Genomic DNA, 17317 nt, shown 5'->3' on the forward strand with positions numbered 1-17317 from the left:
GCCAGAAATGGTGTTTTCTTAAAGCCTGATCATTGATATTCAGATATTCAGTGCTAGGCCATGTGTGGCACCAACATTCATCTGGTGCTCCACAGGGGTCACCATTATCCCCATTGTTTTCTAATGTTTATATGTCATCGTTAGGTGCGCAATAGTCCCAACTAGGGATAAAGTTATTTCGTTACGCAGATTTTACGATCATTATCCCATTTGCTATCTCTCTGAAGTCATTCCTAAGGCAATAGAAGTATTAAATGTGATGGAGCAATGTATGATTGCATTTAGGCTGAAGCTTAACTCAGAAAAAATGAAATTTTCTGTAGCTTCACCTCACCCGTTTGATAATAAAACATCATTGTGTATCAATAAACTTAGTTATCCTATTCAATCTACTATGAAGGTCTTGGGTGTAATACTGGACCAGGGTTTGACTATGAAGGATCAGGTAGACTCTTTGGTTAGAAAGGGTTTTCTTTACTCTTTGGAAGCTTTGGTCCATTAGAGCGTATTTTGATGTTTCAAATTTTGGTACAATCTCTTCTATTAAGCCAACTTGATTACTGTAATATTGCCTACTCAGCAATTTCTCAGAAGACTGCAATGATTATGAATGGTGCAAAATGTGGCAGTGAGGTTGATTTTTAGGTTGAAGAAATACGATCAAGTAACACCTTCCTACCGAGTGCTACATTGGTTGCCGATGGAGGCGCGTGTGAAGTTTAAGTGTGGTTGTTTTTGTTTTAAGGTTTTATTTGGTTTAGCTCCTAAATATATAACTGAGCTTTTCTCTTTTTCAACCAACAGACATAAGAAAAGCTCACACCTGAATTTTGTTTTTCCGCCTGTTAGAGGATGTAAACTTTAAAAATATCATCAACATCTTTTTTCATATCAGGCAGCATCATGGGGCAAAATTCTAGAACAATTGCTTCTGCTTACTGATACCTATGGGGAATTTAGGAGACATCTAAAAACATATCTGTTCTTGAAGTATTTAGGTAGCTGATCTGCAAAATTCTATTATGCAATAATCAGATCTTTTTAGGGTTTTTAGTTACTGGCTTTTAACTGCTTTAGTTTTATTCAATTGTTCTATTTTTAATTACTGTAAACCGCATAGAACTTTATGGCCTTGCAGTATATAAACTGTTATTATTATTATTATTATTATTGAATATCCAGGCTTGGCTTGACTGGACTGAAGCTAGCTGCCGGTACTTATATAGGTCCCAATTCCCCTCCTCCCCGCAAGGTCAAAGGCCAACCATATGATCCAGTCTCCTACCTCCCTCTCCTTGCCAAAGTCATAAGATCCCCACTCCAAATATGATCTTTCTTCATTCTTCGCCTCCCCCAGGGCCTTTTAACCCTCAACAGCCTCCCCAACACATCCTGTAGCCTCCTCCCAGTCTATCTTTCAGATCTATAGGAGTCTACTAGTCATTCATTGCAGCACCATATTCAAAATGGCTGCTGCAAACTTTAGTGGCAGTCTCACTAGTAAGAGCTTCCTTTGAATTGAAAGACTCGCCTCCTTGCTACAGTCAAGCTCAAAGTGAACACATATGAAAATTTAAATGAGGATGCCCCTATACTGGTCGATGTATAATCAAAGGTTTCCGCTAAAGTTTATCCCCTCCCACCAACGATCTGAACTCTCCCTTTACTCCTTCTTATTGTCATATCCCTACCTAACCCCAATGACTTGTACAACCCCTTCATGCTTACCTCAACGACTTCGTTGCTTATAAATCTGAATAATTGTAATTCTTGTAAATCTATTTAATTGATGTGAACCGCCTAGAACTCCCTGGGTATGGCGGTATACAAAAATAAAGTTATTATTATTATTATCCAGTAATGGAGACTGCATCCAAAGAAAATGGGAAAGTTGATTTAAACAGTATATAATATTTTGATTACATATATATATATATATATATATATATATATATAATATTTTGATCGTATTAAATAAGGTAAACAAATATTTAAGATTTACTAAGATTAACAATTATATTTAAAATGATTTTAAAAGGATTACCGTATTTTTCATTCCATAAGATGCACTTCCCCCCCACCCAAAGTGGTGGAAATAAGGGTGCGTCACCCAACATTTGTTGCTCCACATGTCGGGACGTCTCCATTGAACCTGTTCTCTATGATGCCTCAGAACATCGCAGTAGAACTGTCTGCCCTTGTAGGACAAATTTCTTGTGGATAAGCCCTTTGATTAAAAAAAAACAAAAACCCAAATCAACATTCTTTTCATGTTGCACCGGGCTTGACCTGCTTTTTTCTGTCTTGATGAATTTGGTGACTTCCACTGAGATGACTGCTGTTTTGTTTCACGGTCATAGCCATATATCCATGTTTCATCTCCAGTAATTATCTGAGAAATGAAGTTTGGGTCATTATCACATCGTTGTTTGAGCTCCATACATACCTGAACTCGATGTTCCTTTTGTTCACTTGTCAGGAGACAAGGCACAAATTTTGCTGTAATGTGGCACATTCCCAGTTCATCAGTTAAAATTTGCCAGCAAGTTCCAAATGACAAACCAAGGGCTTCACAAAGGTTGTTAATTGTTAAACGGCAATCTTCATGGATTTTTTCTTGAACTCTTGCCACATTTGCTTCGGTGATCCCAGTTAAAGGGCATCCGGAAAGTTCATCATTGTCCACGGATGTTCTGCCATTTTTAAACCACTTGAACCACTCGTAAATTTGTGTGTGACCCAAAGCTTCATCCCCAAATGCTTATTTTATCATTTGGTGGGTCTTCGCTGCTGTCCTTCCCAGTTTGAAACAAAATTTCCTACAATTCCTTTGTTCCTTCAAGTCAGTCATAATGCTGATCGCGAAACAGCTTCAACACAACTTCACAAAAATGCACGGTGAAAGCAAACACTGCTTTCCACGGCAATAATAACTTATAGATTAGTTTTTTAGTGATACTGAAGGTAACATCTAGTGTCATAGCAGCGTAGCATGCTCTGTTGTGGTTGGAGAGTATCTTTCCGGGAACTTTTGGCATATATATATGAGCACAGATGTTACAGCTTTCAATACTGAATGGGGGGCATGACTTTATATTAATATATGGTAACTATTCCTAAAAATATAAAACCTTAACAATTTTACACTTTTTATTTTCAAGGTGGAATACTGAAGGTTTATGATATTCTCGTTACTTCAAACAATTGTCACTGTGTCATACAGTCCAACTTTCCCGCTATGCAGGTGCTATGATAGAAAAAAAGAGACATTTTTAAGATAAAAATAAATTTTGGTTCCTTTTTGCCCTGTCCCAAGCTTCATTCAAGAATGGGTGGTTTTGCAGCACCATCTTGTGGTCCTACATAGAAATTTCTTCTTTAATTAAATATAAAAGAAATTGTAGATAAGACCTTTTTTTGTTGGGTTAAGTAAAAATATAAGAAGGCCCATTTTAGATAGGTGCTGGAGAGAAAAATTGACATATCCAGGTCAGAATATGCTCAGTTCTCACTGTATCTTATAAATGGTTCTGACAAATGCAGAATCTTTTTTAAAAATACCTATGCCAGTACATCAATCAGAAGCAGCAATTTTAGAAACAGAGACATGAAAAAATCATCTCATCTAAAAATTTTGTGTTGCTTCAGCCAGCCAGAACATCACAGATGCCTGATTGGAGCAACCCAGATAACAGATCCAATATCGGGTGAAAGGGCCGGATGTATTATCAAGTCACCCCTACCTTCTGTTGTCTGGCCATTTTATTATTCAAATCATGTTGGTCCCAGGCTCTGGTTTCGGTTTGTCTTCTATTAACTTGCTGACTAGGGTCTCCTGCCCATTTGACGTTTTCTTCTTTTTCCATGCTCACCATCCATCTTCTATCTCTGTACCTTCTCTTCTACTGCCATATCCAACATATGTTTCTTTCCCACTGTCTATCATCTCTCTCTCTCTCTCCCTGCCTTGTATCAAACCTCTCTATTCCCCCTCCATGCAGAATCTATCTCTTCCTCCCCTCCATTACCATGTGCAACATTTCTTTCTCTCTCCCCATGCACCATCTCTCCCTGCCCTCCCCCTATAACTAACATTTTTCCCTCTCTCTCTTCTGAAAGCATTTGCAGGATTTTTCCCTTTCACCCTAAGATAGATGGAAGGAGCCTATGGGAGACTTTTACAGGTTGTGAGACATATTCCTGCATTTTGCTGGAGTTGCTGAAGTCACGGGCTTGTATAAACTGCTTTCAGTTCAGATGCTGAGATGTTTATGTGTGGCATGTGAGTGTGTAGATTTCTTGCTGTGAAGAGTTTCTCAAGGACACCAAACAGTGCTGAAAGAAAATTCAAGTCAGCAGGACACTCCATCCGGGAACCTAAGAACTGATAAAGTGATGTACCCGTGTGAAGAATGGAAACTTCAAGAAGAAGAAAGTTCCAGAAGCTATGCCTGTCCAGGGCCCCCCAGGGAAGAATGGAGGCTTGGACTAGGAGTGGGTTAGATAGGCAGCATATCTGCTCCAATAGGGTGATACATATTCACAGCCAGGGGCTGGTCTAAGACAAAGAAACTTTCTGTATAAACCCCCCATGCTTTGGCAGAGTTTCTTTAGAGAAGTTGCGCCATACTTACAGGAATACGCTGGCACTGTTTGTACAAGTTTTTTCTTCTCTCCATTGTATATGTCCAAACTGATTTATTTCTGACTTGCCAAATGCTGTTATAATACTTATTACTAGAATAGAAAGTTATTTGCTTTGGAACATACAATGTAATCTTTGGGGGGGGGGGGGTCATCCTTCACAATGGATCCACAGTGAGGTAAAGTAAGCAGCCTTTATTTCAACCCCTTTCTACTTCTTTGTTGCATCTCTCCCTTCCTCTCCTCTACTCCATGTCCAACAGTTCTTCCTTTCTCCTCTCTGCCTCCATGTGCAGCAGCTTTCCATCACTCCTATTCCCCCTGTGCAGCACCTCCTGACAGACACCCCACCCCCACCACCCATGAGGTCTGACATACTTTCAGGACTCTCAAAGCAACAGCGGTGCTGGTCGACTGGCAGAGGCAGCACTGTGAACAGGCTGCTAGGAGCCTGCCCTGCCAGGGCTTCCCTCTGCCACATCATTTGTGACATCAGTGACACGGTAGAGGGAAGGCCCTGGCAGGGCAGACCTCAAAAAGCCTGTCCAGAGTTCTGCCTCTACCGACCAGCCACCACTGCTGCTGCTTTAGGAAGCCCACAGGTATGTTGGGTCTCACCGGGAGGGGGGAGGGAGTATCAGTCACTTAATCAGTGAGTTTGATTTTTTTTCTGGCAATGAATCGATTCAAATCGGCAAATTGGGTTATACTAGTTGGGACACGAGCACTAATGTTCAGTTGCATTTAAAATAAGGACAGTGGTGAACAAATCCTTATGGCTGGAAATGAGTATAATTTTCTTCTGAAAGAGTAAAGCTGAAATAAAGCTAAAGATGTTATTACACCATTTGGACTCTGAGAATTCTATCAGATCTTGCTAGAGATTTTGTGTACCAGACCCTCTGGAGTGCTCATAAGTGGCCTAGGGCAGTGTTTCTCAACTCAGTCCTGGAGTCCCCCCTTGCCAGTCAGGTTTTCTAGATATCCACAATGACTATGCATGAAAGAAATTTGCATATAATGGAGACAGTGTATGCAAATCCAGTTTATGCAGATTCATTTTAGATATCCTGAAAACCTGACTGGCAAGGGGGGATTCCAGGACTGAGTTGAGAAACACTGCCCTAGGCCACTGCCTAGGTACCACAACATCTACATGTGAATTGCTCTAATATTATTTACAGAAAGTGCTACCCAATCTATTTTTCTACCTACCTATTAAGAATTTTTAAAGATGCTTAGAAATTAGTATGTGTATGCTATTTTTTCTGCCTTACTGAAATCCATTAGGGCACTGGTCTTTGATCTAAGGGCCGCCGCATGAGCGGACTGCTGGACACGATGGACCACTGGTCTGATCCAGCAGCGGCAAATGTTATGTTCTTATGTTCATTTATCTTAATTGTCAACTAAAGCTGTTCCAGAAAATGATGCAGGAAATTGTGCCATTACAGCTTTATAACTGAAAATTTTTTTAAAAGTACCCAATGCGAAAATAGAAAGTAACTTGAAACATTACACTTCCAGAGCCAAGAATTTGATGATGCTGAAAATTTATTGATGGATGTAAGATGCAAATATCAAGACAAGATGAAAATATCAAGTAATGGAAAACATGGCCGCCTCTTCCCAAACTCAAATCCTAGGAATGTCATAAACAGAGACATTAGCAAAAAAATTAAACACATTTTCTATAAATATCAGCTTGGTTGACTAGGCGTAAACTCATATTATCATTTTAGGTATATACCCGTTAAGAAAGCCTTTCGCAGTAATAATATGCCAATAATATATTATGCAAATAGTCTGACCAAGATCTGCATTGTTACAAATGCTTCTTGCATCTTGCAAACACAGACTATGCTACAGAAGTTTTCCGCTACATTTGAAATCACTTCCTCCCCATCCCAGCCTCTAAAGAAAATATAATCTTCAACATGGAAGTCATCAAATATTACCAACAATCAATGTTATCCTTGAATTCTAGACAATATACAGGACATAGAAGGCAAAGTCTCAGTCTGTGGATTTTCTATAATTGTTGTGCTTCTTTGCTGGAAGCGCTCGTAACATTCAGGTGTAGCTCTGACTCAAAGGAATTGTTGGCCATCATTTTCTGGGACTGACTTGGTAGGGGAAAAGCATGTAGACTATCACAAATATCAGAGAAATATGTGCAGATCTGTGTTGTTTGAAATGACAGTCCCCCCATATTGAACAAAATGTTACGTCCCCAGCCCTCGAAGGGGGGGGCTGAGACCAATCCAAAGTTTGCATTTGACCACAATCGATTTGCTGGTTAATGTTTTATTTGCCCAGTTCCTCTCATCTCCACAGACAGCGAGTCCATTTCAAATATCTTACAACTATCGTAATAGCAGAAGCTGAACTATGAGCAGGAAGCATAGACATTTTTAGCAAATGTACAAAATATTTTGGTCACCCAACGACGATTCTAATTAATTTTCGATCCATCTTGAGGATCTTCTTCTCCTTGTCGCTTCTTGCGGGTTTGACTGCCGAGTGCCTTTGTCCAGAACACACACAGTGTCTTTACAGCCACACTCGTCCACGGAAATGTAGGAGTATCCAACGCTGCTTCCATCTGGACAGCTCAGCTGCACCTCTTTCTTGCTAACCTTCAGCTCCTGGCAACAAGTGCATTTGTGCTCCATCTCGTTTGTTTTATTTGAGTACCTTTATAGGACAAAAAAGTAAAGGAAAAACAAAGCCAAAAATGCTTTCAGATTTATTAGAAAAATTCTGTTTCTAAATATGGAGGGTAGCGATGCCAGCTAAGTTTTCCATAGGATAGTCCAGGGTAAAGAACAATTACTCTATGTCATATTATATAAATAGAACTAACTCAGGTCTTTAAGGTGCTTCTAAACTGAAAACCTTTGGAGAATATTTCAAAAAAATACACACTGGCCTATATTCAGACCACAGGAGGTAGGCCAACTAACTCCCATGGTCTGCAGTGACTCTGTGGATATTCAGTGTTGGGCCATGTCCAGTAACTTGCATTGAATATCTAGTTTATTTATGGCCACCTCAAATTTATCCAGCAAAATTAATTTTCAGCGCTGGCTGGTTAAGTTACAGTGGCCAAAGATAGGCTTGCTATTTACGCAGCCCAATTTGACCACTAAACTTAGGCAGCCAGTGCTGAAAATTAGCAACTTTTGTGCGATATAATCAGTTAATATTAAATGGAGATAAGCTGTTAGTAACATAGTAGATGACGGCAGATAAAGACCCGAATGGTCCATCCAGTCTGCCCAACCTGATTCAATTTAAATTTTTTTTTTTTTTTTTTTTCTTCTTAGCTATTTCTGGGCGAGAATCCAAAGCTTTACCCGGTACTGTGCTTGGGTTCCAACTGCCAAAATCTATGTTAAGACTTACTCCAGCCCATCTACACCCTCCCAGCCATTGAAGCCCTCCCCTGCCCATCCTCCTCCAAACGGCCATGTACAGACACAGACCGTACAAGTCTGCCCAGTAACTGGCCTAGTTCAATCTTTAATATTATTTTCTGATTCTAAATCTTCTGTGTTCATCCCACGCTTCTTTGAACTCAGTCACAGTTTTACTCTCCACCACCTCTCTCGGGAGCGCATTCCAGGCATCCACCACCCTCTCCGTAAAGTAGAATTTCCTAACATTGCCCCTGAATCTACCACCCCTCAACCTCAAATTATGTCCTCTGGTTTTACCATTTTCCTTTCTCTGGAAAAGATTTTGTTCTACGTTAATACCCTTTAAGTATGTTCCATAATTCTTTTTTAAAAAAGCTCTTGGGTCAACAAATGTTCTAGGATTACAGAACCACTGGTAGAACATTGCATGTTACATCAACATAAATTTGAAGACTTTGAAATGTTTGGCCATAGATCATGTGGCACTGAACAAAAGAGGAAGCAATAGAAAGAACAAATTACTTCAGAAAGAGACAAGATGGACTTACATGCTCAAGTCTATAGAACCAAACGGACTCAATTTGAACACTGATTGGAAACCTTTTCTATGATTTGTTTTTTGTCTTGTTCTCTATTTTCCATTCATTATCTTTATGAAGTTGGTTTGTTAGATTTCAGTGTAGAATTGAATACAATCGATCAGTAGCATATTTACATGAATTACCTGCTTTTATTAGTAGATTTAACATGAGGCTTTTATATTTTAGTGATAGGATATTTTTAAAGGTAAAGGTTTATATAAGTTTTGTAGTAAATCACAGCACTTAAAATAATAGAGGGGCATAATCGGAAGGGACGTCTAAGTCTGTTTACGTCCATATCGCAAGTCGTCCAAAGTTAAAAAAAGCCTAAGACACATTTTTTAAAGATACGTCCAACTTTTTGTTACTTTCAAAAATCGTCTAATTATATGTCCTGCTAATCTGATCGTCCAAGCCCCTAAATCGTCCATCTTTATACCACATTTCCGTCCAACTTTCCATCAAATTCAAAAACGCCTAGAACAAGCCCTGTTGGACGTGGGAGGGGTCTGCAAAGTGATGGACTGCACACCCAGACATGGCATCTAAATAGTGGGGTACCTTACAGGGCACTGCTGTGAACTTCACAAAAAGGGTGCCATGGCTTCTCCTCACTACAGCTTCCTTATAGGTGACGGTGAGCCCCCCAAACCACCTCCAGAATTCCCTAGACCCACTTATCTACCACCCCAATAGCCCTTATGGCTGCAAGAGCCACTTATCTCTCTATATATATAAAATTGAAGGTATGTATGTGTGTATGTATGTGTGTGTGTATGTGCCGCGATCACGCAAAAACGGCTTGACCGATTTGAACGAAACTTGGTATGCAGATCCCTCACTATCTGGGGTGATATGTTCTGGGGGTCTCGCGGCCCACCTGCACACGTGGGCGGAGCTACAAACAGAAAATCAGATTTCACCCATTCATGTCAATGGACAAAATGTAAAAAGCTGCCATTCTCACAGTAATTCCAACTATAAAACACTTTCTATGACACTATAACCACTAGGGACATCGTTTCTATTCTACCACGGACACCATACATATAGAGTTTGTATGTTCTAACTGTGTTTGTAACTGTTTACTTCATGTACTCCAGTTCATAATGTTATTACATTACATGAGTACTCACATATGCTGAACTAGGAACACAGGTTCCATTCTGAACCGGGAAAAAACTGCATGGAGTTTCTTTTCAACCTGAGTTTCCACATATTGAGTTGTTTAAATCAATACTGAAACTTTTGGATGCCACTTATTCCAACAGATCTTCCTTTTCAGTTTAAGAGATTGCAAATTCCAGTGAGACTTGCATTCTCTATCACAATCACAGGGACAGACTATTACATACTGTGGAGTGGATTTAAGATCCCCCTGTTTTTCCCATGGACAACTCTATGTTGCTTGCTCAAGGGTGGGTTCACCCAAGAATTTATATGTTCTTGCTCCTGGAGGTGAAACTAAAAATGTTGTTTATAATCAAGTTTTGTGTTAGTTGTATTGTATTCATTTTGTCAAATATTTCACTTTATAATTTGAATATTGTACTTTTTATAAAGCTGTAAAAAAATAATTTCATTCACCACTATAAAGTATCTTTATTTGAATCCATTTACAGTGTTATTGCTATAATTAAATATCCGTGCAACGCCGGGGCATCAGCTAGTATGCCAATAAAAAAGGGGTTTGGGGGTGTATAGGGCAGTGCACATGTTTCAGTATCAATGCAATGATTACAGGGGCTTATGGGCATGGGTCCTCCTCTCTATGGGTCCCTAACCCATCCCCAAGACAACTTAAGCCGCCTCTGGGCTGGACGACTAGGCTTTCCTATGCCAGGCGGCCAGGTGATGAAGGTCTGGAGGCTGTAATTTAAAGTTGTGAATAAAATTTTTATGGGGGTTGGGGGGTGGTTGGTAATCACTGGGGTAGTGTGTGGGGGGTCTGTGCTATGTGTTTGCAGTGCTTATCTTTAAATAAAGCCCAATAGGACCTCTCTAACCCATCTCAGCTGTCCCAGCTCTGTAGTGGGGAAGTTTGGGCTTTAGCTTTTATAAAGTAGACTAAAAATAGGTACCTTTTTAGACTTCTCACATATGTCCCATTATAAAATTAGCCCCTCCCCTTGTATATGTAGATGTAAATGGCATTTTCCCCACCCCTTCTACTATGGCTATAATGCAATTGATCTGCCACCACTTACATGGAGTAAGTTTTACAGACTCCTTCACAATAGGCCAAAACAACAGTAGCCTCACATTCACCCTTCCTCAGAACCGTTGATGAGTTCTCAACATTGCAAGATACTGTTGGATCTGTAGTGAAATAAAATGGGAAATGCATTATTGCATTTCAGCACATCAAATAAAACATAAATCATATATTTTGTTTGCATTTAGCTTGGTGTAGAGAATTAGTTGTACTCACTTATGCATTTCATACAGCACCCATCTTCGCTCATTACAATGGTTCCCTTTAAAGAAATGAAGATGAAGAACAAAATAGTAGTGAGTAGAAGCTAAACATGTGAAACACAGAGTTCTGAATATAGCTACGTAAAAAGAATGAATGATAGCATATGGGCTGGTATGAGCCCATTTTGCCAGAATTACCCAACGTTTCAAACTCTCTTTTCCATCATTTAAGGGAATAAAATCTGTTTGGATATTCAGCAACTCTTTTATTTTCAAACCGACAGAATTTTGGAATGGCCTACCTGTTAACGTTAAGGGGTCCACGTTCCTTTCAAGCTTTTCAAAAAACCCTAAAAACATTTCTGTTTGCTAATCATTTTGGTAACACAGGTCAACACATGATTTTCATCAGAGTTAATGTTTGGTGGGTTTTGTAGCATTTTTCATGCTGATTTCAAATCTGTGTTTAGTTTTTCACTAGCACGTCACACTTTTGTAATGAGGCACAACTATAGATATAAAATCGGATGTATCTGTGTGTGTGTATGTACCATATTTTTCTCTCCATAAGACGCACCTGACCATAAGACGCACCCTAAATTTAGAGGAGGAAAATAAGAAAAAAAAAACCTGGTTCCACATAAGCACTGGTGACCAGCCTGCCTAAGATTAGCTCTCAATATTTAGGACATGGTCTAGCACTAAATATTAGGGGGTTCATGTAGCTACCTAATTAGCAGAATACCTCCTCCTCCTCCTCCTCCTACTTATCATTTCTATAGCACTTCTAGATATACGCAGTGCTATGCATTCCTCCAACTAGAGCACCCACACATACACACGCGCGCATGCGCACCTTCAGGCAGTGAGGGGGGTGAATGGAACAGTCCCTGCCCCAAAATAGGAAACTGATGTCAAAGGGGGCAGGACTGGTGGAGGTGACAGCTGTGTGCAACTGCACAACGCACCCCCCTCCCCCCCCCCCCCCCACTGCCTGCACCTGGAGTGTGCACCACCCTCACTGCCCCACCCTCAGTACACTAGATTGTAGCTGGAAATGGTAAGGATTTTTAAAAAAACACTAACCATCACCGGCTGAATATTGGGGGTCTATCTCCACCTTCTGGTTGATGGATAGAACACCTACAAGTTCTGGACTGTATGTACAGGCACACACACGTGTACATATGTCATTTTATGTTTATGTCTCCCCAAGCTGATACAGCACCCAATTACATTTTCCCACTATCTCCTTCAGAAGGGAACAAAAATAAACATTGGGAGGTTGAGGAGGCTGCACAAAACAAGCAACTTTTTATAATCCAGACATCCCTGAGAGCAGACAAAACCATGCATTCCCTTTCTGAAATGTATCTATTAGCTCCGCCCTAGACTCACCCAAAACATGCCCAGACCACACCCTCTTGCAATGTCCTCATATCTGTGATTTGAACTAGTATACTGCAGCGTTCTAAAACAAAGATTTGGTTGTACATGCAATATACATGTGCAAATACTGGATTATGCATATCCATAGCACAAACAGCTTTTAAAATAAAGACCTAAATCACTTGCCCAAGATGGCTTTTCAAGAAGTCCCTGTTAGGGGCTTTAAGAGACTCAGACTTTGTAATAAAATGTACTCTATAGAATGACAATCTTAGTGCTTACTTACAGTTTTAGTTGCCATATCTTACATTATAGGTATAATTTTATGTATAACTCTATGTAGCATGTATGATTCTATGTATAATTTTATATAGTGATATGCTGTTTGTAACCTGCCTAGAACTCCGATTTGCGAGGATTTGACAGGATATAAGATTGCATTAACATAACAAGTTTCAAATTTATTAGTGTTTTTGATTAATCGCTTAATCACACTTCAAAGCGATGAACATAAATAATAAACATTAAAATTACAGTATTAAGGAGTAAACATAAACTTAAAATCAAACAGGACTATTAACAAACTTTACAGACAAGAAAAAGGGAATTGAACTACAAAATATTAAAAATAGAATAGTCAGGGGAAAAAACACAAGGTAGGGGGATGCAAAATTTCATAATCAAAATCAACTTAATAACTAAATCCAAGAGGGAAAACTATCAATCAAAAGCATCTTTAAAAAGAAATGTTTTTAAATTAGTCTTAAATTTATCAAGGTTGTGTCCTTCTCTCAAATAGATAGGAAGAGAGTTCTAAACTTGAGGGGCCGTAATAGAAAAAAATAAATTGTCGTCTAGTATCATCATATGGAGTAGTAGTGGGATTTGAATCTGGTTAACCCGGTTTTCATCCCTCTGCCCAAACATTATGCTTCTCCTTAGAAAAAACCTTTAATTTTGAAAGTCAGCACTTTCATACTTAAAATGCAATCAGAAATGAAATTTTATACAAAATAAACATACAGACTTGCAGTCATCAGGTTTGAAGGTGCATACTATGTCCGAGATCACCACAACAAAGTTGTTGTCAACTTTGTTACACGAGTAGTAGCTGCAGTTAGTATCCGAGTCATACCAAGTGGCTCCAGGCTGAAATTAAAAATGTAATAACTTTGAAAATATGCCGAATTAAATTAGTCAGTCCTATAGCTTTCAAAATGGGGCTGTTGCAAATGGTGGGAGCAAAGCCAACTGCTCTGGGTACCAGGGCAGAGAAAAGGGTGCTACATCACCCTTGAGTCAAAGGTCACACGACTATAAAAGGGAAAGGGGATGCTGAAAGTAGCTTTGCCTGGGACACTATTTTCTCCATGATTCTTCAGCATTAGCTTCTACATCACAGTGCTTACAAGTTTCCTAAGAAAGTATCTCTGACCTTTTCAATGATGCCCATTTCTACAGGGCAGAGCTCCATACCAAAAGTCAAAAGTACCTGGATTACTTGAGTGGTGTTATCCTCCATTTCCCTTACACATGCCACCTGAACACATTCTCCACAGCACTGGCCAGCTTTCTCCTTGTACTCAAAACCCTGTGTTTTAAAATGGCGGCAGGGGAGGAAGACACAAAGGATAGCATGTCAGGTCAATAAGAATAGATTCCATATTTTGCCTCCCTTTCTCTCTTGCTCTCCTTCTGCATATATATATAGTCAATATTGAAACGACATATTTATGTTTGGTGCTGAACCAATCATGTAAAGTAAGGAACTGATTCTATGAACGGCATCCTGATTGTTTGTGGCAGTAAGTGTACTACCGCTGTCTAACCAGCCAATTGGGATGCATGTTTTGTAAGAAAACCAAAAAAACCCTGAGTCAGGCCACCAAGAAGTCCCTGTTAGGGGCTTTAAGAGACTCAGACTTTGTCTATAGAATGACAATCTTAATGGTTACTTACAGTTTTAGTTGCCATATCTTACATTGCAGGTATAATTTTATGTATAATTCTATATAGTACGTATGCTTCTATTTATAATTCTATATAGTGATATGCTGCTTATAACCTGCCTAGAACTCCGATTTGCGAGGATTTGACAGGATATAACAGGAGTAGGGAACTCCGGTCCTCAAGAGCCGTATTCCAGTTGGGTTTTAAGGATTTCCCCAATGAATATGCATTGAAAGCAGTGCATGCAAATAGATCTCATGCATATTCATTGGGGAAATCATGAAAACCCGACTGGAATACGGCTCTTGAGAACCGGAGTTCCCTACTCCTGGGATATAAGATTGCATTAGCATAACATCATATGGAGTTGTAGTGGGATTTTAATCTGGTTAACCCGGTTTTCAACCCACTGAACAAACATTATACTACTCCTAGAAAAAAAACCTTTAATTTTGAAAGTCAGCTCTTTCATACTTAAAATGCAATCAAAATTGATATTTTATACAAAATAAACATACAGACTTGCAGTCATTAGGTTTGACTTCGCATGCCATCCACACGACCATCAAAACAAAGTCGTCTTCAACTTTGTTACACGAGTAGTAGCTGCAGTTAGTATCTGAGTCATACCAAGTGGCTCCAGGCTGAAATTAAAAATGTAATAACTTTGAAAATATGTCGAATTAAACACACATATATGGTAAAAGTCTCTAATATGAAGGTAGAATGGACTAGATTCTACAAAAGTGAGGTGGCGGGGATTTTAAATTACAGTCCACTTGAGGGGGCAATTCTTTCAAAATAGAACAAAACACAAAAAAAACCCCTCTCATCAATACTGGGCAAGTTTCTCTAATAATATCTTCATATAACATTTGAAGGCTTTTAAATATTTAAATGTGCTGAAGAGCTTATGGATCGCTCTGAAAAGAGAAGATGGAACTTCTATCTATGTGGGTGTAATCTACAGACCTCCGACTCAATCGCAGTAAATAGATAAGGATCTGATTGTGGATATCCAAAAGTTTGGAAGGAAAGAGAAGGTTCTGCTGTTGGGAGATTTCAACCTGCCGGATGCGGACTGGAATGTTCTGTCTGCGGATTCGAAAAGAAGTAGGGAGATTATGGATGCCTTTCAAGAGGCTCTGCTCAGACAAATAGTGATGGAATCCACAAGGGAAAAAGCGATATTGGATCTGGTCCTCACAAATGGAGAGAGTATTTTTAATGTTCGAGTGGGTGCTCACCTGGGAAGTAGCAATTATCAAATGGTTTGGTTTGAGATGACGGCTAAAGTGGAGAATGGCCGCACGATACTTAAAAGTCCTAGATTTGAAACATATGGACTTTAATGCAATGGGAGAGTACCTGAAGAAAGAGCTGTTAGGATGGGAGGACATAAGAGAAGTGGAAAGACAGTGGTCTAAGCTGAAAGGAGCGATAAAAATGGCTACGTTCCTTTATGTGAAGAAAATCAATAAAAACAAGAGAAAAAGGAAGCCGATATGGTTCTCCAAAATAGTGGCGGAGAAAATAAAGGCGAAAGAGTTGGCATTCATGAAATATAAAAAAAACCAAGAAGAGGAGTGCAGAAAGAACTACAGGGTGAAACTGAAAGAAGCCAAGAGAGAGATACATCAGGCGGAAGAACAAATGGCTAAAAATGTAAAAAAGGGAGACAAAAATTTTTTCTGATATATTAGTGAAAGGAGGAAGATAAAAAATGGAATTGCTAGGCTGAAAGATGCTGGGAACATGTGGAGAGTGATGAGGAAAAAAACAAATGTGCTAAACAAATACTTCTGTTCTGTGTTCACAGAAGAAAATCCTGGAGAAGGACCGAGATTGTCTAGCAAAGTTACACGAGAAAATGGAGTAGATTCTGCGCCATTCACGGAGGAGGGTGTTTATGAGCAACTTGAAAAACAAAGCAATGGGACCAGACGGGATCCATCCCAGGATACTAAGGGAGCTCAGAGAGGTTCTGGCGAGTCCTATTAAAGACTTGTTCAACAAATCTCTGGAGACAGGAGTGATTCCTGGGGATTGGAGGAGAGCGGATGTGGTCCCTATTCATAAAAGTGGTCACAGGGATGAAGCTGGAAACTACAGGCCGGTGAGCCTCACTTCGGTTGTTGGAAAAATAATGGAAGCGTTGCTGAAAGAAAGGATAGTGCACTTCCTTGAATCTAATAGGTTACAGGATCCGAGGCAACATGGCTTTACAAAAGGTAAATCGTGCCAAACAAACCCGATTGAATTTTTTGATTGGGTGACCGGAGAGCTGGAAGGAGGACATGCACTAGATGCAATTTACTTAGATTTCAGCAAAGCCTTTGATACCGTTCCTCATAGGAGGCTCTTGAATAAACTTGAAGGGTTGAAGTTAGGACCCAAAGTGGTGAACTGGGTTAGAAACTGGCTGTTGGAAAGACGCCAGAGGGTGGTGGTTAATGGAAGTCGCTCGAAGGAAGGAAAGGTGAGTAGTGGAGTCCCTCAGGGTTTGGTGCTGGGGCAAATCCTGTTCAATATGTTTGTGAGAGACATTGCTGAAGGGTTAGAAGGAAAAGTGTGCCTTTTTGCATATGATACCAAGATTTGTAACAGAGTAGACACCGAAGAGGGAGTGGAAAATATGAAAAAGGATCTGCAAAAGTTAGAGGAATGGTCTAATGCCTGGCAACTAAAATTCAATGCAAAGAAATGCAAAGTAATGCATTTGGGGAATAATAATCGGAAGGAACCATATATGCTGGGAGGAGAGAAGCTGATATGCACGGATGGGGAGAGGGACCTTGGGGTGATAGTGTCCGAAGATCTAAAGGTGAAAAAACAGTGTGACAAGGCAGTGGCTGCTGCCAAATGGATGCTGGGCTGTATAAAGAGAGACGTAGCCAGTAGAAGGAAGAAGGT

The 17317-nt window shown here is 39.7% G+C and overlaps 1 protein-coding gene across 1 annotated transcript in view; it reads right to left on the bottom strand.

The window, feature by feature from the left end:
• Nucleotides 1–6180: 6180 nt before the first annotated feature.
• Nucleotides 6181–17317, bottom strand: part of LOC117352357 (mucin-5B-like) — a 133121-nt gene continuing 121984 nt past the window's right edge. The window contains exons 35-40 of the mRNA XM_033928789.1: nt 14923–15048; nt 13947–14045; nt 13478–13603; nt 11079–11124; nt 10855–10966; nt 6181–7341 (exon numbers count right to left, since the gene is read on the bottom strand). Of these exons, the coding sequence (XP_033784680.1) occupies nt 7104–7341; nt 10855–10966; nt 11079–11124; nt 13478–13603; nt 13947–14045; nt 14923–15048 (747 nt within the window). The 3' untranslated portion in view covers nt 6181–7103. The remainder of the gene's footprint in view (nt 7342–10854; nt 10967–11078; nt 11125–13477; nt 13604–13946; nt 14046–14922; nt 15049–17317) is intronic.

The sequence above is a fragment of the Geotrypetes seraphini genome, chromosome 19 (genome assembly GCF_902459505.1).
Source record: "Geotrypetes seraphini chromosome 19, aGeoSer1.1, whole genome shotgun sequence".
Classification (NCBI taxonomy): domain Eukaryota; kingdom Metazoa; phylum Chordata; class Amphibia; order Gymnophiona; family Dermophiidae; genus Geotrypetes; species Geotrypetes seraphini.